Raw genomic sequence first — 27,993 nt, 5'->3', positions numbered from 1 at the left:
ATATATTGAATTTTTTTTTCATTTGTCCACTTAATATAATTATTATTCTAATTAATCTCTGATCATTATAGCATAACAAATTGCTGACAGGAGACCAGCCCCCCTAGTTCTAAGTCTGGTGTTAGCTTCTAACATCAGCCTCAGCAAGGAAAGTTGATCTGTGATATCTCTATCTCTCCATTCAGAGTGAAGCTCAATCTGCTCTGTTTTGAGAAATTGGAGCTCCCTGTGATGCTAAACTTCTCTGTCTTTCTTTAACCAAGAATAATTCCCCCATTTCTCCACCTTGTTTTTAATCTTCTTTCACCTCTTAAAACCAAAGTTGCTAGCCTTTTGTTATTGATTGATAATTTTGCTGATGAAGAGAAATGATTCCCCTTTCATTAATTCCCTAGTACCTCATTTTTCATCCCTCGTAAATTAACAACTTTATATCAGAACCAAAGCACAGCCACAGCCTCTCTCTTTAGAGTTGAGGTATGAAAGAAAAATAGATAGAAGGAAGAGGAAAAAAGAACTGAGACTGAATTCTCTTCTATTTGTTCTCAAATTTCAGTCTTTTTTCCCCAGATTCTTAGGGACAAAGACAGAAAAGCTAACCTTTGAGGATCAGAGAGGTACTGACCTCATCAGGGGCCAAAATGACCCAAAGGGAAATGAAAGAAAAGAAAGAAGGTAAGCTAATCTCAAATATCCACTTTGCTTTTTCTCTGTTTCAAAAAGGAACAGGTTCTGAGGCTGTGTTCAATCCAGCATGATTCTTGCAAATTCACCCTTTACTAGCAAAGTCTTTTCCTCAAAGCAAAATAACTGTGTGTGTGTGTGTGTGTGTTTGTGTGTGTTTATGTGTGTGTGTGTATGTGTGTGTATGTGTGTGTGTATAGAGAAAGAGAGATGCGTGTGCATTTGTATTATATATGTGTGTATATATATATATATATGTATATATATATATATGTATATATACATATATATATATATATATATATATATATATATGATGTATATAGTTCTGCCCATATAAATTAATGAGACCAAAGTAGCTAGGAACTTTATTTAGAGGCTCATTAAAATGATTATTAGGTTTTTATTTTGCATTTTATTTGAAAATTCAGAACATATAAACCTGCAATCGGGCTTTTCTCTACAGAACCTTTTGTGGTTTGCATATAGGATTTATTTTTAAAAATAAATGTATGATTTGCAATAAGACTATCCAGGCATTTTAAAGAAATAATAAAAAAAATCAGGCACTTGCAGCACTTCTTGGGAACTGTTTAAATATGCTGAGCCAACTCCTTAAATTGGATTTTTAGTGTGATGTTTTTATAAAGAAACCTAACACAGAATATCACCTCCCAAATAATAGATTTATACCCAAAAGAAAAATTTGTTCTTCTTTGACACCAAGTTGAGATTAGGCTATAGATTTTTTAAAAATACATTTTTTATGGATGATCAAGACAGAGTCTGTCACTGCTATTCCATTCTCAATGACTATCACTGGTTTAGAAAAGGATACTGCTTGTAGAGCTTACTCAAGACGACAGCCCTCAGAGCTAAACAGGAGGCCTTAACAAGAAGGATAGAACCAAAGATTGAACAAGAATGGAGGAACTTAAAACTACAGTACAAGAGATTAAGGTTAGATAAAGGAAAAGCTCCCTGTTAGAGACAGACTGAGAGAAATAGAAGAAATTCTTTCTCTGAAGGTCTTTAAAAGAAACAATAAAAGAGAAGGGTTTCATTTCCCTTGTGGAGTGTTTGAAGGACAGGAGGATGGATTATATGGCCCCTCAAGAACCCTTCTTGGAGTCTGATGATTCATTTACCTCCTCCTTGCCATCGGTCATCTGAGGAACACAACCTCATAGAGTGAAGAAATGTAGTTTCCTCCATTCTATTTAAAGTATGAGAAAGGAGAAGGGAATGAGCCAGAAATAAAGCCCTTTAAGAAAGAAGACTACCCCTAAGCCTTCATTTCTGCCAGGAAAGATATAACTTTGAGAAGACATCAATTATTCTCATTCAAAAATAAATCAAGACTCCATCCGGTCACTAGATCAGAAGTGCCAGGGTCTCTGAGGAGCACCAGTACCCTCTGCTTGCCAGAAGCCCAGGCCCAGCAGCCAAGATGCCAACATAGCACTCCTCTCTCATGGATCCTGACACCAAACTAACTGGAAACATGGCTCAGTTTAAGGACAGCTCCAAAAGAAACAAGGAGACACAGACATTGGTTGAAGCTATCTATTATTTCAAGGGCATGTCTTCTTCAAAAATTCTGAAATTAAGAATGAAGCTGATAGGGACATTGATCTATATAATTCTTTACATTTCTGAATACTTAAAGAAATTCCAGAATTACAACTCAAAAAGCCAAGGAGAAAAAGAAATTTAATCATTGTGAATCACTAGTTTTCCTATTCCTGAAAAGTCAGATTTCTCTCAATGCCATTTATGCCAAACCTTAAAATAAGCTAGAAGATGAAATGATGAGGGTCTTTTTACGACAGCTTTGGCAAGAAATGGCTCGAGGCTTATAAAAAAGGTTTTTGAACCTCAAAGTGACAGATTTAGCAAGTGGTAGACTTGCTTTGTAAAGAGGCAGTTCACGAACAAGAATCTTTCTGGACTGGGCATCAACCAGATCTTGAGCAGTCAGTCATTCCAGGCAGAAGCATCCAATGTTTGGCAGCAAGCTGTACATAGTTCTCAGCCTTTGTTTCACAAAACTTTGTACCAAGGAATAGGAGGCACATACTTACTGGAAAAATCCTTTATTAAGAATCTTGGGGTTTAAGGATCACTAAGAATTTTTGCAATGCTAAGCTGGTGTTTAATAATAATAAAAAAATATTTATAACATTAAAAAAATCAACAAATACTGAGCTTCAAATATGGGTTCTGCATTTCTTCAGTGAATAAAAGGGAGGATGGAAGGGCAAAGAGGAAAATAAGAGACTAATACATGTACCTTCCCCTCACAAATTTTACAATCCAGTTGGAAAGACAAGATAATAATATAATAGGTAACATTTATATAATGCCTTATGCTTCACGATAATCTTGTGAGGTATTATCTTCATTTTACAGATGACACATACAACTATGAACACTCCTTCCTTATTGAAACGACTTTATGTAAGTGTAAACTTTGTATTTATTTAATTTTACATTTGCCTAGTAGGATGTAAGTTCCATGAAGGCAAGGACCATTTCAGTTTTTTTTTTTTTTTTTTAATAACCCCATTAACTAGCACAAGGGCCTTGCAAAAAAGATACTTCATAGTGTTTGCTGAACTGAACTGACAAAAAAACAAACTAGAAAATGAAGGTTGGATAGAATCTAGATTCTAACACATCTTTCTTTAAGGAAGTGAGCAGTAGATGTGCTGATAAATATTTAACAACTAGCTCTTTGGGGGAAAAGGGAAAATATAACACATTTCTAAGTTTAATCTGTGTTTTTTAACATTTTCTCCATCACTTTTTTAAGTCTGGACCTTCAACAACACAATAAAGCAAGCCCTGACTTGTAGCATTTGCTTATTTCACAGATGTAAATGTTCTCACTGAAAATTTCATAATCTATTCTTGAATGGTTATTTAGCTGGCTTCAGCATGCCCAGAGTTGTGAGTATCTGGAAAGTAGAGACACAATACTTATTTAACTACATATTCTTACATCCTTACCACAATGCTTTATGTGGTTGCTACTTAAATTATTATGTAATTAAGTTAACTTGAAGGACAAAGGACCAACAGCCACTAGGTGGCATAGCAGATAGAGTGCTGGACAGAGTCAGGAAGAGCTGAGTTCCAATCTAGCCTGATATATTTATTTAGTTATGTGATTCTGTTCAAGTCACATAGCTCATGGTGTTAAATTCAAATAGAAATAGGGGCCTCTAAACCATACATAAGGATCCCTTAGAGCTACGCATTGACTTAGAAAACTACATTCAATTTTATCTATGTTTATTACATTCTACTTATTTGTTAAATAATTATAAATTGCATTTTAATGTGGTTTGGGCTACACGCAGGCAAGCTACATGTTTTATGTCTCTATCTCATTTTTCTATAATAGCAGCTATATTTCAAAGTTATAAAGATAAAATTAAATATTTGTAAAATGACTAGCAAACTTTAAGTGATAGCTGTTATCATTATTATTCTAAACATAGAGATAGAGATGGACTTGGGGATTAGAAGGTGATCCAGAAAGGTTATTATGACTAAGGTATATGTTGAAGAGTCCTGAGAGATGTGATTGGAAAAGTAGAGTGGAGTCAATAATGTAGGGCCTTGAAAACATCAGGGAAGGCTGGGATCCATTAGATAGGAAACAAGGAATCAATTGAGGAGTAGAAGAAGTTAAGAGGATGACAGAAGTATGTAAGGAAAATGCTTTTAAGGAAATAGGAAGGACTGGTACTAAAGTGCTTATTCTAATTGTATAGTCTCTTTCCTCCTATTGAGGTTTTGCCATTCTCACTCTTCCATACCATACCAGGGTGAATTTTCAGAGCGCCCCAGGCAAGCACATTCTGATAAAGAGACAAAAGTACACTAAAGCTATGTATTCTCCCTCTTGCTCCCATGAATAGTTACAAAATAAATGGATTTCATTGCCCTAGAGAAAGAGTTTTCTTTAACAACAACAACTAAATAGTCCCAGTAGAAGAAAAGACTGTATTTCTTCTTCCTCTGTGAGATCAGCCAAGCAGAGAGATTGCTACTGGCAGGGAGCTCATCTCCTTCACTCTGTCCCCTCATTACCAGTCCAAGGTCAGAGTGACAGTAGTCAGCTAACAGCAGACACTGATGCCGAGACCATCTATCTAATGAAGAGAGAGTTCCCTAGGATCCTCAATACTGCTAAATGACTAGAGGGCTGATTCAGAGGCAGCTGCCTTGCCTAAATGCTGATGTGATAGCCAAAGACAAAAAGCTGAAATCAGGAACAAATGGAGGCACAAGTCAGGGAGAGTGGCCCCATCTTGAGGGTACCTTGGCATTGATAGCAGCAAAAACATTTGCTATGTCTCTTTGGGATTCTGGCTGCAACTCAGAGATTTGCCAGTGAGTCCCAGTGCTGATTAAACAGGAAAGGAAGACAGAAATTAGGGAGAAGAGGGCAAAGAAAAAGGCATCCATAATCAGGAGCTAGAAAGCAAAGAGACTGACTATCTGGGATGATTTCTGTCAGACAACCTATGTCCAAATCCCCTACCATGCAACCTATGTGACCTCAGTAACATCATTTCACCTCTGGAGCACTGTGTTACCCTATCTATAAAATGAAAGGGTTGAATTAGGACATATAATTGGATTGGAAGAGACCATCAGGATTATTGTGCTGAAAAATTGTAATTACAGATTATTGAAACATAAGTGAAATGACATGTCCAAGTTGATAAAGGTGGAAAATAGAGTCAGAAGTTCAAGCCACTTCCTCTTACTCTTTTTACATTGGTATAAAATCTCTTGGAGCTCTTACTCAATGATTCTATAACCCATCATGCTTAATTCTACTATTTTGTTCTTATCAAAGTGGCTGGGACATTGTTATAGTTGTTGCTGTTTTTGTTCTTGTTGTTTTGTCCAGTCATTTCATTCACATCCAACTCTATAATACAATTTGACAGGTTTTGGCAAAGATACTGGAGTAGTTTACTATTTTCTTCTCTAACTCCTTTTGGAAATGAGGAAACTAAGATGAACAGGGTTAAGAGATTTGCCCAGGTTCAAACATCTAATAAATGTCTAGGGCTGGATTTGAATTCAGATCTTTCTGACTCCAATTCCACTGTCCTATTTACTATGCTACCTGGCTTCCTGGCATATAATTGGTGCTGGCTCACTTTACTTGATTTGACCCATGAAAACATCTATTTTTCTGTATTTATTGTTATTCAGTGGGGGTATGTGTAGCCCCACAACTTTGAGGTATGACTTGAGGTATGACTCATTTCCCAAAAGAATCACATTTTATACTTGTAAGAGGGCATTAATTTTTAAAAATGAACATTCAGTGTAGTAATCATTTCCAAATTTGAAAGTATGTCCCTTTCAACTACTATCTATCTGACCTCTCTCCCTGTTTCTCTAAATCATTGATTCCTTATATACATTCCCTATCAGATCATCCAAACCATCACAACTTCCATCACTGACTATCCACTAAGTTTTACCTAGCAAGTCCTTTCATCTACAACTCATTCCTAACTCTCAATCCCCCCAAGGAGTTAGTGCAAAAGACCCATAATCAGTTTTACATTTTCTCTATCAACAGATATTAATAATACAAATATTATCTTATGGTGGTATACACTATCTCAGAAATATTGGAGATCACTAATTTACAGCAAATATTTGTTCAGCAACTCTTATGTTCAAGGTTCTATCATCAGGACCCTAGGGAACATAAAGCTAAATTAAACATGATCCCTGTTCTCTGGATACTTACAATTAGTTGGGGGCACAAAACCCAGATATAAAATAATGATGAATTACATCACCTCCTTATTTATATAAGCTTCAAGAGAGCAGGGACTTTTTCATTTTTACATTTGTTTTTTGAGTGTTTAATATGGAATCTAGCAAATTGTAGGAGAGAGTAATTAGGAAGAATGAATTCTGAACCTGTGATTTCATCATTAAAAGAAACTTTTAGTGTGGGACCTATAGCTTATGGTCTTAGAAAGTTGTCTGAGGCTTTGTTATTAAGTGATTTGTCCATGAATATATAGCTATTATGTTTCAAAGACAACAGAGGCAACAGAGGTATTCCTAACTCCAGGATGCACCTTCTATCCAGTATACAAGACTAATTCTCATTTTGCATTTAATTGATTATACAATAAATGTTTGTTGAATTGAATTGAAAAATGCAACAGTAGCTATTGGTCTCTGTTAAATTCCAAATGAGGGGCATTCCCAAGTTTATGGAACATCAGCAGATGCCCTATCACCACTCTCAGCTGCTGCCCATTATTTCTGCTCTCCATATTTATGGATTTACTTACAATCAAACACGACTTTTATCGAGCCATATCCTTTTTCAAGAACCTATCATACAACCAATAGCTTTTCATTACCTATAATATGGAATTTAAACTTCTCTGCCTGGCTCTCCATAAATTGGCAGCAAACTCCCTATCCGACCTTATTTCCCACTGCTCTTTGACATGTTTTATTCATCTCTGTATCCCCTCAGCAACTGGCACAGATTCAGGCTTGTATAAAATAGGTGTCAACAAATATTTGTTGAATGTATAAATTCTTTCCTTATATGTAAGTATTGTTTCACAAGAGTGGCTCTCTAGCAGCCAGAAATAATATGGATAAGTCACATACAAATAAGCAACATCCTCAGAGACAAACTCACCTATGATCACTCTAAACAGAAATACTACAGGAATATTGAAAAGATGAGTAAAAACAAGAAAGCAGGAAGAAGCCCCAGGATACACATGAGTAAAGGAGAGGCCATCAAATAAGAAGCTTGAAGCAATGAACATACTTCTTGCTTCTTGGAAATCTTGGGTTAAGGGATGGAAAACCACATGTAGAGGTAATGTAGAAGGTTTTTCTCAGAACCCAGCTCAGTCTTAAAGAGCAAATCAGCATAATCCAGAATAGTTAAAACTGACACAGATGCTGTCTTACATCAATCTTAAAGGGAAATAACAGTCTAAACAAGTCCAATTTGTCTTCTACCTGACCCTTCCTAGAGAGCTCCCAATATTTCCAAAGGTATTGCCTTCTGCTGAACTGTAATCAGGAATCTTGCCTCCCTCTTCTCCACACCTCCCATGTGCTTGGTCCTCAAGCACCCACTCATTAGACATTGTCATATTATCAATATTTGTATCCATTATATCATATAAAGTTCCATGCCTTGTTTATTTGGGGATCTCCTAAAATGCTGAATAATAATATTTTTTCACTGCTCCATTATAAGGTGCTAAATTAACAAAGAACTTTCCTTATAGTTCTGGGGCAGTAGGTGTATTTTTACCCTCACTTTTAAATGAGAAAGCAGAGTTCAGAGAGGTAAGGAGACATGCTGTTGGTTTTATATGCTCTCCCTCAAATGAATTAGCTGGTTTGGAGCTATCTCTTGGTTTCTTTCTAAGGGATGGCTTTCCCCAAAGTAAAGCATTTGAAAGCTTTTCACATTTCTTCTATATTGATCAACATTGAGATAAGAAAAATTGGCAATCAAGAATTCTTCTTTCCATCTTCATGGATGAACATGAAATAGATGCCCTGCATGAACATCTTCACGGATGCCCTAAAATAAGGTGGCTATTAACAGGGAGACATATGATGGAGGGAGATAGTCTCACCTTCACCTGCTATGCTTTCTCTATGAGAAAAGCATAATGTCCTTGTATTTGATCAACCATATCCATATTCTTTATGGGAAGATGCTTTCAAAAGTCTCAAACAATGGCTTACCCAGCTCTATGACAATGCCTGTTTCCATCTCTTATATTACTTTGCTATAGAGGACAAAGTATGCTGACAAACTTTCAGCATACTACAGCTTTACTTTAATCTCTGAGCTAACATTGTTTTTTACCTTTTTACATAAATAAAATTTTATTTACAAATATAAAAAGCATTGTTAGTTCAACAAAAACAAGGGGAAGAAATCCATAGTCTGCTGACTTTTGCTCTAGTTCAGGGCTTCTTAAATTTCTTCCATTTGCAACCCCTTTTTGCACAGAAATTTTTATGTGACCTCAGGTATATAGGCATGTAATTTAAATAAATATTGATGATAATAAATCATAATTTTATTGGGCCTGTATCTCAAAGAGATCATAAAAAGGAAAAGGACCCACATGTACAAAAATGTTTATAGCAGCCCTTTTGTAGTGGCAAGAAATTGGAAACTGAGTGGATACCCATCAGTTGCAGAATGGATGAATAAGTTATGGTATATGAATGGTATGGAATATTATTGTTCTGTAAGAAATGATCAGCAGGATGACTTCAGAAAGGCCTGGAAAGACTTACATGAACTGATGTTAAGTTAAATCTGTAGAACCAAGAGAATATTGTACACAGCAACAAGATTGTAAGATGATCAATTCTGATGGACATGTCTATTTTCAACAATAAGATGATTTAGGCCAGTTTCAATAGTCTTGTGATGGACAGAGACATCTATACCCAGAGAGAGGTCTGTGGGGACTGAGTGTGAATCACAACAAATTGTTTTCATTCTTTTTTGTTGTTGTTTGCTTGCATTTTGCTTTCTTTCTCATTTTCCCTTTTTTTATCTGATTCTTCTTGTGCAGCATGATAATTGTGGAAATATGTATAGAAGGACTGCAGATGTTTAATATATATTAGATTACTTGCCATCTAGGGGAGGTAGTGGGAGGAAAGGAAAGAGGAAAATTTGAAACACAGTGTTTTACAGGGGTGAATATTAAAAACTATCTCTGCATGTTTTGAAAATAAAAAGCGTTAAAAATAAATCATAATTTCACAACTTCCACATTCAATTATAAGACCCCATATGTGGTATTACCCACAGTTTAAGAAGCTGGGATCTAAGTTATATAATCAATTTCTAAACCACAAAATGCTGAGCTTAAAAGAGAGCCTACAGATAAGATAACCATAGATTAAGAGCTGGAAGAAAATGTGTAGATCAACTAATCTAACATTCTCATTTAATCTTCAGGGTCTTTAATCTCAATTTCAATTTTATTGTTAGTTTTCTTTCAATTTTCACTATTATAATCATTATGAATAAATACCATTTTTCTGGATCTATTTATTTCATATCAATTCATATATGTCATCAACTATTTCTTTTTATTCTTCATATTCATTTTTTACACTCATACCATATACCATGATTGTTAAGGCCATTCCACAATTGATGAGCAGCTATTTTGTAATCAATCGTTTGGTCATACAAGAAGCAGAGACAATTGAGTTTTTTGCAATTTTTGTGAAATAGTGAGTTTTTATTCCAGAAGTTGAGGTCTTTGTGTTTATCAAACACTACATTACTGTAGTCATCAACTATTATTCTTGTGAACCTAACCTATTTCACTGATACATTACTCTGTTTCTTAGTTAGTACTAAATAGTTTTGATGACCACTGCTTTATAATATAGTTTTAGGTCTGGTAAAGCCAAGCCTTTGAATTTTTTTCATTAATTCCCTTGAATTTCTTGACCTTCTGTTCTTCCAGATGAATTCTGTTTTTATTTTTTTCTAGCTCTATAAAGTAATTTCTTGACAGTTTGATTGGTAAGGCACTGAATAAATGGATTAAGTTAGGTAGAATTGTCATTTTTATTATATTAGCCTAGCCTACACATGAGCACTTGATATTCTTCTAATTGTATAGATCTAACTTCATTTGTGTGAAAATTGTTTTGTAATTATGTTCATATAGTTCTTGGCTTTGTCTTGGCAGATAGACTTCTAAATATTTTATATTATCTTCAGTTATTTTAAATGGAATATCTTTTTCTATCTCTTGCTGCTGGACTTTGTAACACATAGACATGCTAGTCATTTATGTGGGTTTTTTATATCCTGCAACTTTGCTAAAGTTGTTCATTGTTTTTAGTAGTTTAATTGATTTCCTAGGATTCTCTAAGTATATCGTCATATCATCTGCAAGCAGTATTTTATTTCCTCATCACCTACTCTAATTTCTTTTTCTAATTTTATTGCTAACTTTTATAGTACAATTTTGAATAGTAGTAATGATAATGGGCAACCTTATTTTACCACTCATCTTATTGGAAATAAGTATGTTTCTTGTAAACAATATATTTTAGGATTCTATTTTATTATCCAGTCTGTTATTTACTTCCATTTTATTGGTGACTCATCCCAGATTACTGTTAATTTCCTTCTATCCTATTTTCCCCATTTATCTTTTTTTTCTCTTCTTTCACAATGCCTCAACTCACAAGTATTTTATTTCTGACCACTGCCTTTCAAATTGCCTCCTTTCCCTAAGTCCCCTCTTCTCATCTCCCTACACACCTTCTTCCCAATATGGCATTGTGGATTTCTAAACCCAACTGAGTGTATTTGTTTTTCCATTTTTGAGCCAATTACAAACATTGCTTGCTGACTCAGCTCTCCATCTTCACCTCCAGTGTACTACCTCTTTCATACTTATCTTATGTGAAATAAGCTACCCCATTCTACCTTTCTTTTCCTTATTCTACCAGTACATGCCTCTTTCTTATCCCTTCATTTTGTTTTTTTTTTTTTCAGATATAATCCCCTCTCAATCAAGTCACACTTATGAACTCTGCCTATGCATATATTCCTCCTAATTGTCTCAAAAGTGATCAAGTTCTTAAGAGTTATAAGTATCATCTTGCCATATAGGAAAACAAATAGCTTAATCTTATTGGATCTCTTATGTTTTCTTTCTTGTTTAAATTTTTATGTTTATCTTGAGTGTTGTATTTGAAAACCAAAGTTTTTACTTAGCTCTGGAATGTTTGAAAGTTTTATATTTCATTAAATGTCAAATTTTATGCAGGAAGGATAATATTCAGTTCACTATTTAGGTGATTCTTGGTTGAATTCTTAGATCTTTTTTGCCTTCTAGAATATCATATTCTAAGCCCTTCAGTCCTTTCATGTAGCAACTCCTAACTTCTATGTAAGCCTGACTTTGACTCCACAATATATGAATTGTTACTTTCTGGCTGTTTGAAGTACTTTCTCCTTAGCAAATTGGAATTTGAGAATTTGACTATAATATTCCTGGGAATTTTCATTCTGGAATCTCTTTCAGGAGGTGATCAATACATTCTTTTAATTTCTTTTCTACCCCCTGATTCTAGAATACTGGAGGTAGAGTGGTCCTGGGCTTCCTGGATAATTTCTTTAAATAAATATCTATATCCTTTTTTAATCATGGCTTTCAGGTAGTCCAATAATCCCTAAAAAATCTCTCCTTGCTCTATTTTCTGGAAACTTGAGATAGTTCACATTTTCTTCTATTTTTCATTATTTTGATTTTGTTTTTGTTTCTTGATGTCTCATGTAGTCATTAGTTTCCACTTGCCTAATTCTAATTTTAAGGAATTATTTTCTTCAGTGAACTTTTGTACTTTTTTCATTTGGTCAATTCTACTTTTTAAGAAGCTGTTTTCTTCAGTGAATTTTGTGTTTCCTTTCCCATTTAGCTAATTCTACTCTTGTCAATGCAACAAAACTCTGCACTTAGTGCCAGAAAAGTATTTGACCAATTGTATTTGGACCAGTCTACCCCTTTACCAACTATGGACTGGGAGTTCTGGAGTTACTGCTGAAGATTCAGTTGTCCCCAAGGCTTGTACTGGCTTGCTTACTGGACTCCATTCCACCCTTTTCTTGATGAGATAGATCTTTTCTGCTGATCTAATTAGTCATGGGCTAGAAAATTGTTTTTGCCAGTTTCTTTTGTTGATTCTGCAACTCCACAGTTCATTTGAGGCATGATTTTAAAGTTGTTCAAAGGGGAATTGGGAAGAGCCCAGGTGAGTTCACATCTTTCTCTACCATTTTGGATCCACCCTAATATTATTAACATAAAATCTTTGAATATATTAAAAAACTAAGATTTTGTTATTGTGGTGGAAGGTATTCCCAAGATTAACAAAACTAACATTCTTTCTATATCTAAGTAAATAATCTTCATAAATTGTGCTGCCCAAAAAGAGTTCATCATTCAGTGTCTTTCTGAACACGAATGAATTCTCATATATAAGATATATATATATATGTATATAGATAGATAGATAGATAGATAGATAGATAATATTGAAAATGTTCTATATCTTGATAAAGTCCCCAGTCCACCCCCTCCCTCACTTTACAAATGAGTAGACTAATAAGGAGCAATAAAAAGTGGGTTATTAAAGAGCCATAGCTAGTAAATAGTAAAATTAGTGATGAGGTAACCAAAATGATGAAGTTTAGATTTGGGGTACCCAAATGAAATTAGAGTTACTGGTGGTCAGGGAGTTAAATGAAGTCTAGTGGCAGTGCAGGGTCCCCTGTAAAGGAATTTATAGACCCAAAAACCTATATTGGTAAAAGAGGTTTATTATGGGGATTGGAAGTAAGGTTCAAGTCTAGTTAGTAAAAAGTGTTAGGTAAAGAGAGGTTGGCAGTGGAAAACAGTATTCTAGTGGGCAGAGAGTCCTTGAGGTACCAGGCATTCTGCTGGCATGTTTTGACCCTCTGCAAAGAGAGGATTTTAGTCTAGCTCCTTTTATAATAAGAGATTAACTAAAGGGGCCCCTGGACTCCATGGGTTTCAGTGAGGGCTAGAATTTGCTTGGTGGGAAATCTGAGCAGATCATTAGAATGGGGTCTGGGACAGCTCAAGTTGTCTCAGATCCAATAGGGGCTGAGAACAAGCCCAGATCTCCTATTGGAATTCAAAGGGATGCGTTTGACCAGGATTTGTGAATCAAAGGTCTTAGCTTCCTGAATTGATAGTACATCAACTAGGAGGGGCTAGGAATCAGAAAGGAATAAATCAATCTGAAAGGGGCCACAACCTGCTTCATTAGGACTTGATTTTAGGTCATTTGACTTCAGTCCAAAGATCCCCCTATTAAATTATTAACCAATTGAGGCTAGAACTTGGATATTACATATTCTACCCATAATGCTACCATGGAGCCAAGCACATAATAAGTACAATATCACTTTGGGCTACTTCACTAACTCAAAGATTATATCCCTGGGATGATGATTCTCACAGATTGATGATATTCTGTGGGTCTGAACTTCTAAAACTCAAAAGCACATATCAATGTATTTACCTTTATTCTAGTCAATTAGAGAACAAAACTATCTCCTAGTAAATTTATTTACTAAAATGGGAATATTAAGAAAGGTTGCAACACTGCATCTTTCCTTTAAAACATGGGTTAGGGCTTTAAACTACTTTAGTACTTTCACACAAATATAGAAAGTATCAAAAGAAAGGATGAACATACTTTCCAAGTCAAGAGACACATATATGTAATACATAAGGCCAAGGTCTTGCACAACAACTACACATTGGTAAATTGTCTCAGGAGACAGGCTAAATCAGGAGACAGGCTAAATTTGAGGATAACTGAGAGGTCCCAAATCTGTCAGTGACTTGGGGTAATATCCACCCCATACATGCCAAGACTCTTTCTTAGCAAATAGGCAAATGAAAACAATTTTTCCATTGGCCATGAAGACAATGGAAATAGGGACTGTGTCATGCCTGGAACTTGGTCAGGTAACAAAGACACCATCTTATGCTATCTCCAATATTCTTGACTTTTGTCCTCTCACTGTACTTGGATGACTGGAAAAGAGTGATTGGACAACTCTGCCTCACTTAAATCAAATTCAACTGCAAATCAAGACATCACCAGTGATGTAACTAGTCTACTTCAAAAGGAATGACAAATTAACAGCTTACAAACTTCCCTAAATCACCTAAATACTATAAGTATTTACTTACATAAGTATCTCCTGAGGAGATAAGACAATAGGATACCCAAGAAAAAGAAGGCTGAATTTAGAATCAGATAAATGTGGGTTCAAATACCAGATGTTTGACAGCTCTGGTCTAGATTATTTCAAACATCCCTTTCAGTTCAATATTATCATAAAACAGACTTCCCACATTAGCTCTCCTTCCTAACGACAAAATATTGCAACTTTCTTATATAATTTGCCTTTTTAATCACCAAAGAGCACCCTCTTTTTTCTCTCATCCTAAGGTTAATAATTAGGGTAAAACATATCTTAAAAATATTATTTTAAGTGCAGTTTTGCTGTTTGGGTTGAGGGGGATGCTGTAAAAAATCTAAACTGTGTCTAATAGTTATGCTGTTGAATCACAAAAGTATTGTTGATATAAATAGCATTCAACCAAATACATAATGTGTATTTAACAACCAAACAGAATCCTTCGGTGCTTCAAAGAACTCTGACAGATCATTCCTATTGTACTTCTGCAGGCTAGCCTAGAAGTAATTATCCTTCTCACTAGTAAATCAATTAAGAATGGATAGCTCTAACTCGTTTCTCTTCCTCTAAGAAATAGCTAATCTTTTAAATACTAATGAGAAAGAAGCCTTAGGTAACTGTGTTATGGCTAATATAATCATGACACAATCTCAAGTGGTTCACACCAGTCTTGCTGGGAGGACTCTATTTGTGGCTTATGGTCTCTAAACTTTCCATTCTTTTCCAAACACGAACGCACACCCCCCCCCCCCCCCCACACACACACACCATATAATACCCATGAAGACCTTGGCTGTCATTATTACACTCACAGACAGCCTATGCCTGAAGCTGCTTCCAAAGCTGCAGGTGGCCGTCATTTGTGAGCCCAAGCAATTAGGCCAAAACATTTCTGAATTGTCCTAAAGTATCAAAGGGAGGCTAACAAACAGCCTTATCAGCTGGGCCAAAAACTCTCCATGCTAATTCACAAAGCTATCAGACTCTTTTTCTAATTTGTCTTCTAACAAAGGAATGAATGTGAACTAGTAGAGGGATGGTAAATACTGGCAAGAGCTAAGGATGGGCCATTATATGCCACTCTGAGCAGAGGGATCAATCAACCTTAATGAGCTCCTAGATCCATAGGAACATTTAGCTCTTCAGTGGGGAGGAGGTGAGTCACTATCACAAAGTAAAACCCATAGCTAATCTAGAAGTTGTATTTCACCTTGCTTTTCATCTTCAAAGCCTCAAATTCAGCTAGCAGCTAGACAAAAAAAGATAAATAGAAAGTAGTTCACAAAAGGAAAAAAGTAGGAATTCAAGATTCATTCATACACAGCCAGGGCAAAATGGAGTCAATAAAGCAAGAGCCCAGCTACCTCCTAATCTGAACTTTCTTTGGAGAGCTAAAATTATTTTCCTAGAAATTATTTCACTTGAAGAACTGAGAGTAAAAAACTCAGCCTTTGAGATTAAGAATCCCATTGGACAAATTGCACGGACTAAAGTATCAAACCGAAAATGAGTTAAAATTGTACATATATTGACATTTCTCAAATTAGTGTTTACTAAAATTCTACTTTGAACATTGAAAAGAGACCAACTTAACAATAATTTTCACTTTGAAACTAAAGGTATATATTGTATGTATATGTACATGTATGAATATGTATAAACATAGATATTATATGCAGGTGTATACATATATGTGTATGAGTTGCCTAATTTATGTTTTGCCTGGCTCAAAAAAATCATGTGTATAAGTTTTTCAACCCTTATGAAGATAGCAGCTTTCTATTAAATATACAACACATTAGTCTGAAAAAATGTCAACACAACCATAAATAAAATAATTTGCTAACATTAAAATGTTATCAGCTGGATAACAGAAACAGAAGGCTAAAGATACTCCAGAGATTAAAAAAAGAATAAAAAAGAATCTTCAATCATTACTCTGAAAATAACTGAAACTCTAATATATTCAAGGACAAATTTTCCCATCATTGTCTTCATAACACCCACAAAGTTTTTAAGTTCAAGAGAATGAGAGATAAATTAAATTCCATGTATGGTAAAATCCCATTTATCCAGAATCGTTGATGAAAGGGTTGCTTTGTCAAACTGAATAATTGGAAACTTCTAATAACAAGTACCAGGAATTGAACGATAGTCCACATCGAACAAAAAGTTCTGTGTCAAAAATGGCATTCAAGTGGAGGCTAAATGACCTCTGGGATGCTATAGAAGAAATCCATGTACTGTGTGAGAAGTTGAAATAGAAGAAATGGAAAGCCTCTTCCAATTCTAAAAATAATTATGTGAATATCCTAATTAGATGCAAGTTGCTACATCTAACATATTTGCATTACCAAATTTCAAATTATTAAAATATATTAAAATACTCTTTAGTACTAAAACTTCACAAACATATATCTGTATTGATTTAATGATTCAAAAGGCACCTTAGGTTCTTACAGGCTCATTATAAACATCAATACCCACTGATTTTTAAAAATAAATCCTTGATAGCAACTTGTCACAATTCTGTGCATGTGAACTTCTTGCTACTCATAATCTATATCAAGGGGAGTTTTTTTCTTGGTTGATTGTCTTGGAGAGTGATGAAGACCTAACCTTTGCTTATTAATTCATAATGCCTAAAAATAAAATGAGCTTAAAAACCATATTCTAGATGTTCTTTGTGAGAAGTGGGAAATAGAAGTGCTTATATTCTCTGGCTTTGGAAGGTATCATTCAAGTTATACAGCATTAATGTCTGTATGACACCTTTTCATTCATCAGTATCTCCCTTTGCCTGATCCTTGCCAAGCTTCATTTCCTCCTGCAAGATTGTACCTTAATGGATCTAACAAAGAGAACAAGTTCAGCAGATTACTGGGAAGGAAGAGAGAAAGATAAAGAAGTTATAGTTTAAAGAATATTTGTAATAAACTTGAAAACTGCCCCAGAGCATGAATTCATGAAGAAACACATACATGTATACATGCAAAAACCCTACATATAGGTAAATTACCTATAAACATACATAGAATTACTTAATGAATTCATATGCCTGATTATGGAAATGGAAAAAAAATTACAAACGTTCAGGACATAGTAAAAAGAACACTGAAAGCAGACTCCTGGCGACCTAGCTTCTAGTCTTCTACTTTTCTCCTCTGGAACTCACATAATATTTTTAAAAACATATCTTTAATGTACTTATTTCAAGCTTCAAAGATCTCTGATTCTGTCAATGTGAGCACTTACAAAGGCACAGATCATAAACTCTCTACAATTTATTGTTACTGTTACTTGTTTTAGTCACATCTGACTCTTCATGACCTCATTTTGTGTTTTCTTGGATAAGAAGCTGATGTAGCTTGCTATTTTCTTCTCCAGCTCATTTTACAGATGAGAAACTGAGGCAAACAGGGTTAAGTGACTTGACCAGGGTCACACAGTAAGTTTTCCTTACTCTAGTTCTGGAGCTCTATCCATTATACCATCTAGTTGTCCTAGTTACAATTTATCCATGGTTTCTAAAACATATTATCATACATCATATAACAAAGTTTTCTATGTTAGCATAGTTACAAGGATAGAAGACACAGACTCTATCCATAGTACTATAATTATATACTTATCATGTAAATTTTCAATGGATGCTTACTTGTTTACATGCAATCTTTCCCCAATAACTTCCCCACTTCAGTGACTATAATTTATTGAAATCTTATATTTTCTTCAGTGCCTAACAATGTTCTTCATTCAGTAGACTCAAACATTATTTATTGAATTGAATCATGTGATATCAGATGAGTCACTTGACGACTCAAAATCCAATATCTGGATGACCAACCCCAAAGAATTGCCTTAAAGAAAGCATTCTGCACCATTGTCATGGGGAGCTTGTCCCTTAGATCAATCCTTTTCTCTCTCATCTTAAATATCAACTTTATCTATTGACTCCTTCCTTTCTGCCAACAAAAATGCCTATATATTACTCTATTCTTTAAGAAATCATTCTTTAATTCTTATCATCCACTTGAAATATCATCCTATAATGGTTCTCTCTTTAATAATCAAATCCCTAGAAAGAGTTGTGTACACTTGTTGCAATTTCCTCATCTTTCATCAGTTTCAAGCTTCTGAAATTTGGCTTCTGACTCCATCACTTAAAGAAAATTATCTCTCAAAAGTTACTAAAAATTCTTAATTAAGATTACATATTTCTCTTTCATGAACTCTAGATTTTAGCCAAAGTAGTCTATTAAGTAGTTCCCCATACTAAACCTTCTACCTTCTGTGAATCCACATGCATATAAAATGCCCCAAGATTTTGAAATACACCCATTTCTCACCTTCAACTATTAAAGGCCCTTCCAAAGAAAATCTTTTTTTGATACCCCAGTTTTAATGTCTTTTTCCTCAATTAACTCTGTATTTATCTGAGTTTATTATGCATTCCTCCAATGATCACAATCATAGAGATTTTTCTAAGCATGACCATAATATTCGGATTTCTGAATTGTTTATTGTTTAGCACATTGATATTGTTTAGCTTATAAGCTGCTGAAAAAATAAAATAGTGGCTGATATAAACATACACTTAAAGATTTCTATTTCATTTAAAACATTCACATCTTTGCACTTCTCAAAAGTACAGAGTTTTCTCACATACTTTCCCAAATATGTAACTCTACTTTCATTATGTTTGGGTCCCAGTTTAACATAGTGTGATGAAACTGAACTAGGAGGCAGGGAACCTTTATTGGACTTCCAGCTCTACCACTAATTTACAGCAAGGCTGAAGCAAGTCACTTCCCCTCATTAAATGTGTTTCCTCTGCAAAAATGACAAACTTAGACTAGATGATATCTTAATAACTTTCCAGATACAAAATACTAGGATTTCATAATTGCTGATTAAAGCATCATGGCAAGAAATGAAAATGATTGAAATTAATGTAGTAAAAATAAAAGCAAAAAGATAAAAATTAACCCACTGCAAAAGATAAGGTGGTTTTCAATTTCATTTTTGTTTTTTGTTATTCTGAACCATGACCCTGGTAATGGAGATACTAGTATTCAGCTGATACAGTGCATACTGTATGAATACAATAATGTTGACACCTATCAAAGATAACTGGATCTCATCAGCCTAGAAATAGCATTACAACAGAAGCCCAAATGTGCTAGCTCTGGTTATAGAAAGCTAGCAAAAAAGACAAGGAGAAAAGGAAAGTTGTAGACTAGAGCTTGAGTAACTAAAGAGCTTCAAATGAACATGTCAAGACTGACGTATCAGATTTTTCCATACTTTTCCCCATAAATGAATGATACAAAAAAAAGATATATATTTGAGCAACTTAGGAACAACGTAAACTATTCTCACGTCAGTTGTTCTTTCTGATTTTGACCAATCTCGTCTGCTGGTTGAGCACTTCTGTCATTGGGAGATGACAATCACTCTGGCTATTTCTAACCATGTTCCACAGAGAAAGATGCAGGCATTTTGAAATGATGAAGTGATTCCTAAGTAGGCTGCTGAACCACTACATGATGAGAATTCATCATTTTCAATGGACCCAGATTCTGAACCAGTACAGGTGTTCAGTTGGGATCTGGAAAAGCAACTCAAAGTATGCTCTTTGGGATGGTCCATGTTTCACTATGACTAATAAGCATTCACTGTATACTAGAAAATGTATTATATTTAGAGTTAAAAGATCTGAGTGCAAGTTCTAGTTCTGGATTTTCTAGCTATGTGATTATGGGAAATAGTAATCTCTCTGAGCTTAAGTTTTTACATATTTAGGATGAAAATATTACTACTACTTGAAATCCCTATTTTATAGGGTTATTGTAAGACATTTGCTTTGTAGGCCATATCCTACTACATTAAAGTTGAATTATTATTACTTTATTAGTAGGAGTCTGATTTAGAGTTAATGTCAATTCAAATAGTTCTTAGTTTGCATGTATCTGCATTTTTAAAGAAAGGGTTTGCTATCCCTTGTAGAAAAACTAAATTGTTGGGGATATATTTAGGTGGTACAGTGAATAGAGCACTAACCTATAGTCAAGAAGAGGAAAATTCAAATCCAGTCTCAGCACTTACTAGCTATGTGATCCTGGACAAGACACTTAACCTTATTTGCCTCAGTTCCCTCATATGTAAAATGAGATGGAGAAGAAAATAACAAACCATTCTAGTATGTTTGCAAAGGAAACCCCAAATAGAGTTAGAAAGAGTTGGACACAGCTGAATTAAAAGAGGACATATTTAACATACTTCCATAGAAGTAAAAGCACAAGTTCAATCACTGAGATTGTAAATTAATATTTTTGTATGCATTAATGTTTCTATTTAGAATTTCTAAATTTCTATTTAAAAATGTTTTTTTATGAGCCTTTCAGTCTAGGTTGCAAGCTCTCTGAGTGCAAAGATTGTTTTCTACCTCTACTTTATATTCCTTGAATTGCATATGTTATCTAGCGCATAGTAGGCACTTAATACACTTGACTATACATATAAATAATTGAACTGTATTTTTTAATCAAATTACATAATTTAGATTTGTTACTAATTGAAGCTGACCTTCTCCCAGTTGGCTCAAATTAGTTAGACTTGACTACATGTAAATGGATCCAGTTCTTGAATTGTTGCATCAGGAGAGGAAAAAAGAATTAAAGAGGGATAGTTATGGTTCTATTCACCATTCAATACTACAGAAAAAAAAATGTAAGACAGGGAAACAGTGAATTATATTTATTTTCTCCCTGTTGGCAAATGTAGTTACAGTCTACTAACCCAAGCTGATAAGTCTTTTCACTCTGAAAAGAGATAGAATGAAACCTGAGCTAGATAGAAACCTGTCACTGGGAGGTTTTGGCTTACCTTCCGTTTATTGGTAGGATTGACATAAAGGTAACTCAGGACAGTCTTAAGCCCCACTTTGTCATTCAGTTTCTCATAGGTAGTGCCATAGTCTGTTGACCTGTTGAAAAATAGAGATAAAAGGAGATTGTTTTACAAAATGGGGTTTTGCGTAAGTCGGAGACAGGTTCCTGTACCTCTACTTTTGTTTTCAAATCACATGAGTGCTTAAAAGTGTTCTTCAGAGATTAAAAGCCCCATTAATTTTAGAAGTGCAATTATACTAATGCATCTGCTTACTACCTGAGCTCACCACCCTTTGCTCCCTACCTTTTCTCAAAGACCTACTTTTCTGCCCTTTCTGAATCTGTGTTGGTAAAAGGAACAGTCAGAGACTTTACCACCTACACATTAAAAGTTCTTTGCTTCTACAGCCCAATAGGGGAGATATAAATTCCCCCAGCAGGTCTTCAATTCTGCAATGGAGGATACCATCTTTAAGATTTAAGGGAGGGTGTTAAAACTTCTTGTCTACCTTTTTTCTGGTTTTTCCACTAAGGTTGTCAGTAATGAGACCCTGATCACTGGGCGCTGTCCTTCCCATCCCCTACAAAACAAAATTGTAAAGACCACAAGCAATACCTCTTTCTTCTCCTTAGAAATTCAGGAACCTCCCATTTCTTCCCTTTTTCAAAAAAGGATTGGCAGCTCATTCAAACTGGTTTTTATTTCGGGCTTTATTATACATTACTCTACTGTATGCACTCTACATTCTGACCACATAGTTCATTTGTCATTCCCCTTATACAGCATTCCCTCTGCCATTTTCACATGCCTCCTGTACCTGGAATGCATTTACCCCAGACAATGTTCTCTTAAAATTCTTCACTTCCTTAAGGGCTCAGTACAAATGCCAGTCTTTAAGAAGACATCTGAATCCCCTCATTTGCTAGTGCCCCTTCCTCCTAGACATTTTTTTTGCATGTTTGGTATTTCCATATTTTTGTATGTGTCATCCTCCTACCCTCTGGATCTAAACTCCTTCACAGCAGGACAGAGTGGTTTCCTTTCTTTAGTTCACTTTTGTCACCCCAATGAAAAGCAACATGCCTTTGCACATAGTAGGGATTTAATAAATTTGTATTAGTGAATGAAACACATGACTAATAGTAAATATCTTATATTCTTAACTTTGCTCGGAAGGTTTACGTTTAATACTATTCAAAGTGTTTGATTAAAGGAATAATCGTTACATTTTGTGTAAGCAAAGCAGAGGACATTTTCTAGGATGAAGTGCCTTCCACAGGGCATCCTCCTAAAGTTAATATTATTCCTGCATGAAAAAATAACTTTGGCAAGTTAAGAACCCCTAAGGGTATGTTGATAAATGTTTAGCAACAATCTCTCCAGAATATTTTTTACATGTATGGGCATACTTCTAAGTTTAATCTGTATAATTAACACTTTCCTAAATTTAGTCAATAACACGATGAATCAAGCCCAGATTTGTAGCATTTCCTGAATCTCAAGGTGTGAATGCTCACACTGAAAATTTAATAATCAATTCTCTGGTTTAAGCTGACTCTAGCACAACCTTGCACCACCCTAAATGAACCTGACTCCAAAGCTCCTAATGACCATATCTTTCAAAGCAAAACATTTTCCAGACAAGATTCTTAAGATGATTCCAAGAACAGACAATGTTACACTGACAGGTTTTCATCACCCCAGTGCATAGTGAACTACTGACTTGAGTCACTTGCTTAGCAAACTGGTTTCTCAAAGGACACTAAAGTTATACAATTTCTCCTATACAAAATGAAAAGAATAGTAGAAATTGAGCAAAGAATATAGTATTATTTACAAACAATGGCAAAATGTGAATTTATGTGTATGATATGTCCCTCTGTGCATGTACACACATGCATTTGTGCTTTCTCTATTTTGGATTCTTTTCATCTGCCCCAGAGATAGCTTCTTATCTTTGCACATAATATTCCACAAAGGTTCTACCATAAAGTCAGGATATTAAGATGCTCTGAGTAGCTAGTTGCCACAATGAGTAGGGAGCTAGGCCTGGAGTCAGGAAGCCTTATCATTATGAATTCAAATGTGGACTTAGGCACTTACTAGCTGTATGGTCTTAAGCAGGTTACTTAATCTTATTTGCTTTAGTATCTCATCTATAAAATCTGAGCTGGAGAAGGAAATGGAAAACTGTTCTAGAAATGTTGCTAAGAAAAACCCAAATGGAATTAGGAAGAGAAAAATATAACTAAAGAACATTAAGATGCTATGACTTGGGAGATCAAGTGACCTGCAGTATATAGGGGAAATGTAGTGGTCAGCTAAGGGTGTTACAGGTAAGTATTATGGGTTTAATGAAAAGGGAAGGGGACTTAGAGTTAGGAGAGAGAATGTTTCACTACTTCCACCAGCAATTGATCGTGTAACTATTTATTGTAAAGTAATATTTCTGCTCTGAGTACCAGAAGCAGGAGAGCCTACTTCTTGAATGCCAACATGACCTATGATAGAAATGGGTCTGATATCCATTTTAAAGCAAGTACAGTCATTTTAATTGTTTGTAGCCCCTTTGTGACTTGAAGATCATGGACTGTTTCAAATAACTGCTGAGCCCCAAATGAGAATATGTCCAAAAGGCATTAACTGGATAATGTATTCTCTTTCTATCAAGGCTATGTTAGAGGGAGAAGCTAGAACTGTGGTAAGCTCCTAATTGGGAAAGTATCTCCTAACCAGGGCTACTATTATTTGTCCGATGAGTATATGTCCATGCTGTCATTTTCACCTCCATTTTGTCTACTCTTATGTAAAAGAGTAGTAGATCTATGATTTAGATTTTGTGAGCTTTGGAAGATTGGGAAAGTAGGCTGCCACAAGTCTAGAAATGGAGTCCAGGTCAGAGTTTATTTCCAATCAAGTCATCAGCATAGCTCCGAGGAAAAGGAAACTCATCTATGGAAGAAGCTTTACCTACTGCAGCTTAATACCTTCCTACCTTCTGGTTATATAAAAGACCATCAAGACTATCACAAATGGTGAATAGTAAGTAAACTCATTTATCCAGGCAAAGCAGCAAACAGAAATTGTAGCTGTTCACATATTGGGATATAGCTGAAAATACACATCCATGAATTGGCTTTTCAACAGAAGCAAAATAACCTCTTGGTTCAAACTAAGAGAGACCCCAATTTTCCCTAAGTAGGTCCATTCTAGTAGTCTCCAGGGATGAAAAATGGAAATCAGGATCATCATCAGGAGCTACATGACTGTTGCTTCTGTCTCCATGTGTCTCTTAGGCAGACTCAGTGGAGCCAAATTGGCAAGTGTCTAATGCTGGTACGTGGTTTCAAGCTATTGTGTTCAGAATTCTCTGCCAATCTATAGTTATGTCTTTCTGGAGGAGTTTGCCCACCTTGTCTCATTCAAGTGGGTTGGCAACAACCAAAGTATATTGCACGCGGTCTGAAGATAGGGTTCCCATTGTCTAGGGCCCCATTACATAAGTATATAGTGAATAAATGACAAAATGAATACAAGTTATTTTGAGTATTACTATAGGAAGATTTTATATAGTGGAGACAAAGACCAAATATTTTTCACTCATTTTTCTGAGTGAAAAGTTGATGATCAGACATTAAATTAATGTGGCACCCATCAAGAGAATATATCAAGTAATACAAAGGAGTGGGAGTGGACTTGAGTCTCATCCTCTGCATAATAACTGTGATATGTGGGATGTTTAGAGTGATAGGGCATTGTCTGAGTCATTTCTCATGTGGCCCCATGTAGGAAGTAAACAATGATGACATTATAATATCCGAATGAGCCTAGCACTGTTTATAGAGAACTTATAAGCTCCTATTCATTCAGAAATATATCTCCATGCCATATCAAAATTACAAAACAGCTTGACAGTTCTCACCCTCCCCCTTTCTTGGTGGGACGGTATCACAGCAGCTTAGATATGAACTATAATTTCACTGGCTCAGGGTACACTCAAAGAAAACTTTCTTCTAACAAACACACTGGGGTACTTTTGTCTACAGTTTCCAGGTTCTCTGGGGGCACTGAGAGATAAATAACTTGCCCAGAATACCTTAAATATGGCACTTGGTTCAGTCAGTATCCATCATAATTAGGATTAAATCTAGGTCTTCACATATTAAGGCAGCTTTCTCTCCACGATGGGTCATGATTTCCTTGCAACTTGTACCCAAAAAAACAGAACCAATTTTTGTTTTCCTTTTCATTTTCATTTTGGGTAGGTGTGGTATAAAATCTGGGGAAGAGGGGGAAGGCTGTGACAGTATGATAGGAAAATACTTCCACCCACCAGGAAAATATACCAGACCATAAGCAAGGTATGTATATTTGCAACCATGGGCAAATAGCAATTGAATAAAATTGATCTACCAGATTTCAAAGGATGCATCTGGGAAAGGAAACTGCTCACAAGCTGGCTTCAGAGGCTTGGATGCATTGTGTCTGGGACAGCTGGGACACATATCATAGGCAGTGACAGAAGCCCTGGAAACTCCTCCACTGATACTTTTGGGCTAGCTCCACCAGCTTGTCAGGTCCCCAGTGACTGATTGAATGAAGATGTCCCATTATAGAGAGGGATACATTCTTAGAGAATATTATAAGTCCATTTGAGCCAACCTATAGTCCCATAGTCTTAAGTCTTTGAAGCTTTTTATGCTTTGTGATAAGCATTCTTTCCTGGGCTTTGGCTATCTCTTTTATTAGGCTACAAGGTTTAGGCTACATATGCTAAGGCCATACCAATGGGAAAAAGTGAAAGTTATAGACGCAGACCTCAAGAATAATGAGTCAACAACAGTATTTGCCATACATTAATGTCCCACACTAGCTGTTCCACTGCACTTCTTAATCATAACCCTGCACATTCTGAAGGAGAGTATTATAGGAAACTTTTAACATTCTGCGGGTAGGATCAAATTGTCTTTTGTTATACAGCCCTGCAGTTTTTTCAACCATCAGATGCAGGGAATCTTGATTGGAAAACTAGGAGATTGTTGTTTGTCCTTTGTTCTCAAGAGGACCATGGCATCAGGAAGTGATGCTGTGACATGTAAGCAAATTGGATTTAAGTCAGGGAGGGCTATGCAAAAGCACCTGCCTCACTTTCTCCTCCAGAGCCATCTGGGTCCGATAGCCAGATGTAGAGCAAGATACCTGGAGATGGCCTTGGATGAAATGGGAGACTTTGGCCTTTTTAAGCTAAGGTGTTCAACAGATCTCCGTTTGAGGCTGCACCCATTCAGTGATTAAGGCTTGGTGTTTATTAAAGCAAATAATCTCCTCTTTTACCCAGTCCCAAAATTCTAAATAAATGAAAGAATCTGGGAAGGGAAGACCTTCAGGATTTTGGGCCAAAGCAGAAATGACTGATATTTACATTCAATCTGAAATTGGAAAAGTGGGAAAAGTTGTACTTGATTGGATGATACCTTTAATAGGCAGAAGTTCCATAACTATGGAACTTACAGAGATACAAATGGATAGCTTTCAGGTGCTTACAACATAGAACATATGAGGGATGGAGGTGCGGGACTCTAAATTATTATTATTATTTTTGGTGAGGCAATTAGGGTTAAGTGACTTGCCCAGAGTCACACAGTTATGAAGCATTAAGTGTCTGAGAACAGATTTGAACTCAGGTCCTCCTGACTTTAGGGCTGGTGCGCTATCTACTGCACTACCTAGCTGCCCCAAAGGACCCTAAATTATTTAACTGGCCATTGACCATCACCAGAAGATAAATAAGTCTTTGGGTAAAAAAACAGCAAATAACAAGCCACTAGAGATTAGTCAGCGACCTCATTCTCTCAGGCTAAAACCCTACTCACTATGGTTCCAATATATGGGATTGATCATCTGTTTTAATTATCCCAGATAGCACTAATACTGCTTTAATGAATTATGAGTAAAACATCTTCAATGGGCTTATAGAATTAGGTCTGGAGTTCCTTCCCTAATTCTATTATTGTTGCTAGTCCTCAGGTCCAGAATCACTCAGATAAAATTACTAGTGAGGTAGGTGGGGGAAACTGATGTGCTTTAGTCAAATAACATGTCAGTGGAGGGAGAAACCAATATTTCAAAATAAGGGAAATATCCAAAGGAAAAGAACCTTGAAAGGTAGAATATCATCTCAGGTTAAAAAAGGCAAAACAAAAAAAATAACAGAGTGGCTTATTGTTGGCCTTCACCTTTGGTGCAATCAAGGTAAGCAATATGGTTTCAGATATGCTGTAGTATTCTTTTTTCTGAATTGAATCACCTGTATTTGTTTCCAGTTTCTGTCCACAGAGAAGAGAATCTCCACACTGGAAGCATCACTAGGCAGCAATGCAAGTGGTCAAGAAATTTTATACTAATAAAAGACAATGATGCTGATGGTAATGGTAATTTAGTAGATTGTACCGATAAACATACTTTCCTCCTTCCGCACCAAACATCAATCATGACCTCTTGATTCAGTCCTTTCCTTTATCCTCATAAAATAAGGATTTGTAATCTACAGCAAAAGCACTAAGTGATATCTTCTG

General features: G+C 35.6%; 1 protein-coding gene and 1 pseudogene across 1 annotated transcript in view; one reads left to right on the top strand and one right to left on the bottom strand.

The window, feature by feature from the left end:
• Positions 1-27,993, bottom strand: part of SORCS3 (sortilin related VPS10 domain containing receptor 3) — a 694,559-nt gene that overhangs the window by 391,028 nt on the left and 275,538 nt on the right. Inside the window, 1 exon segment of the mRNA XM_074284861.1 lies at positions 21,413-21,512. Coding sequence (XP_074140962.1) covers positions 21,413-21,512 — 100 coding nt within the window.
• Positions 2,135-2,803, top strand: LOC141556969 (actin-related protein 2/3 complex subunit 3 pseudogene; annotated as a pseudogene).

The sequence above is a fragment of the Sminthopsis crassicaudata genome, chromosome 2 (assembly GCF_048593235.1).
Source record: "Sminthopsis crassicaudata isolate SCR6 chromosome 2, ASM4859323v1, whole genome shotgun sequence".
Classification (NCBI taxonomy): Eukaryota; Metazoa; Chordata; class Mammalia; order Dasyuromorphia; family Dasyuridae; genus Sminthopsis; species Sminthopsis crassicaudata.
This window is presented reverse-complemented; position numbering and strand designations above follow the sequence as displayed.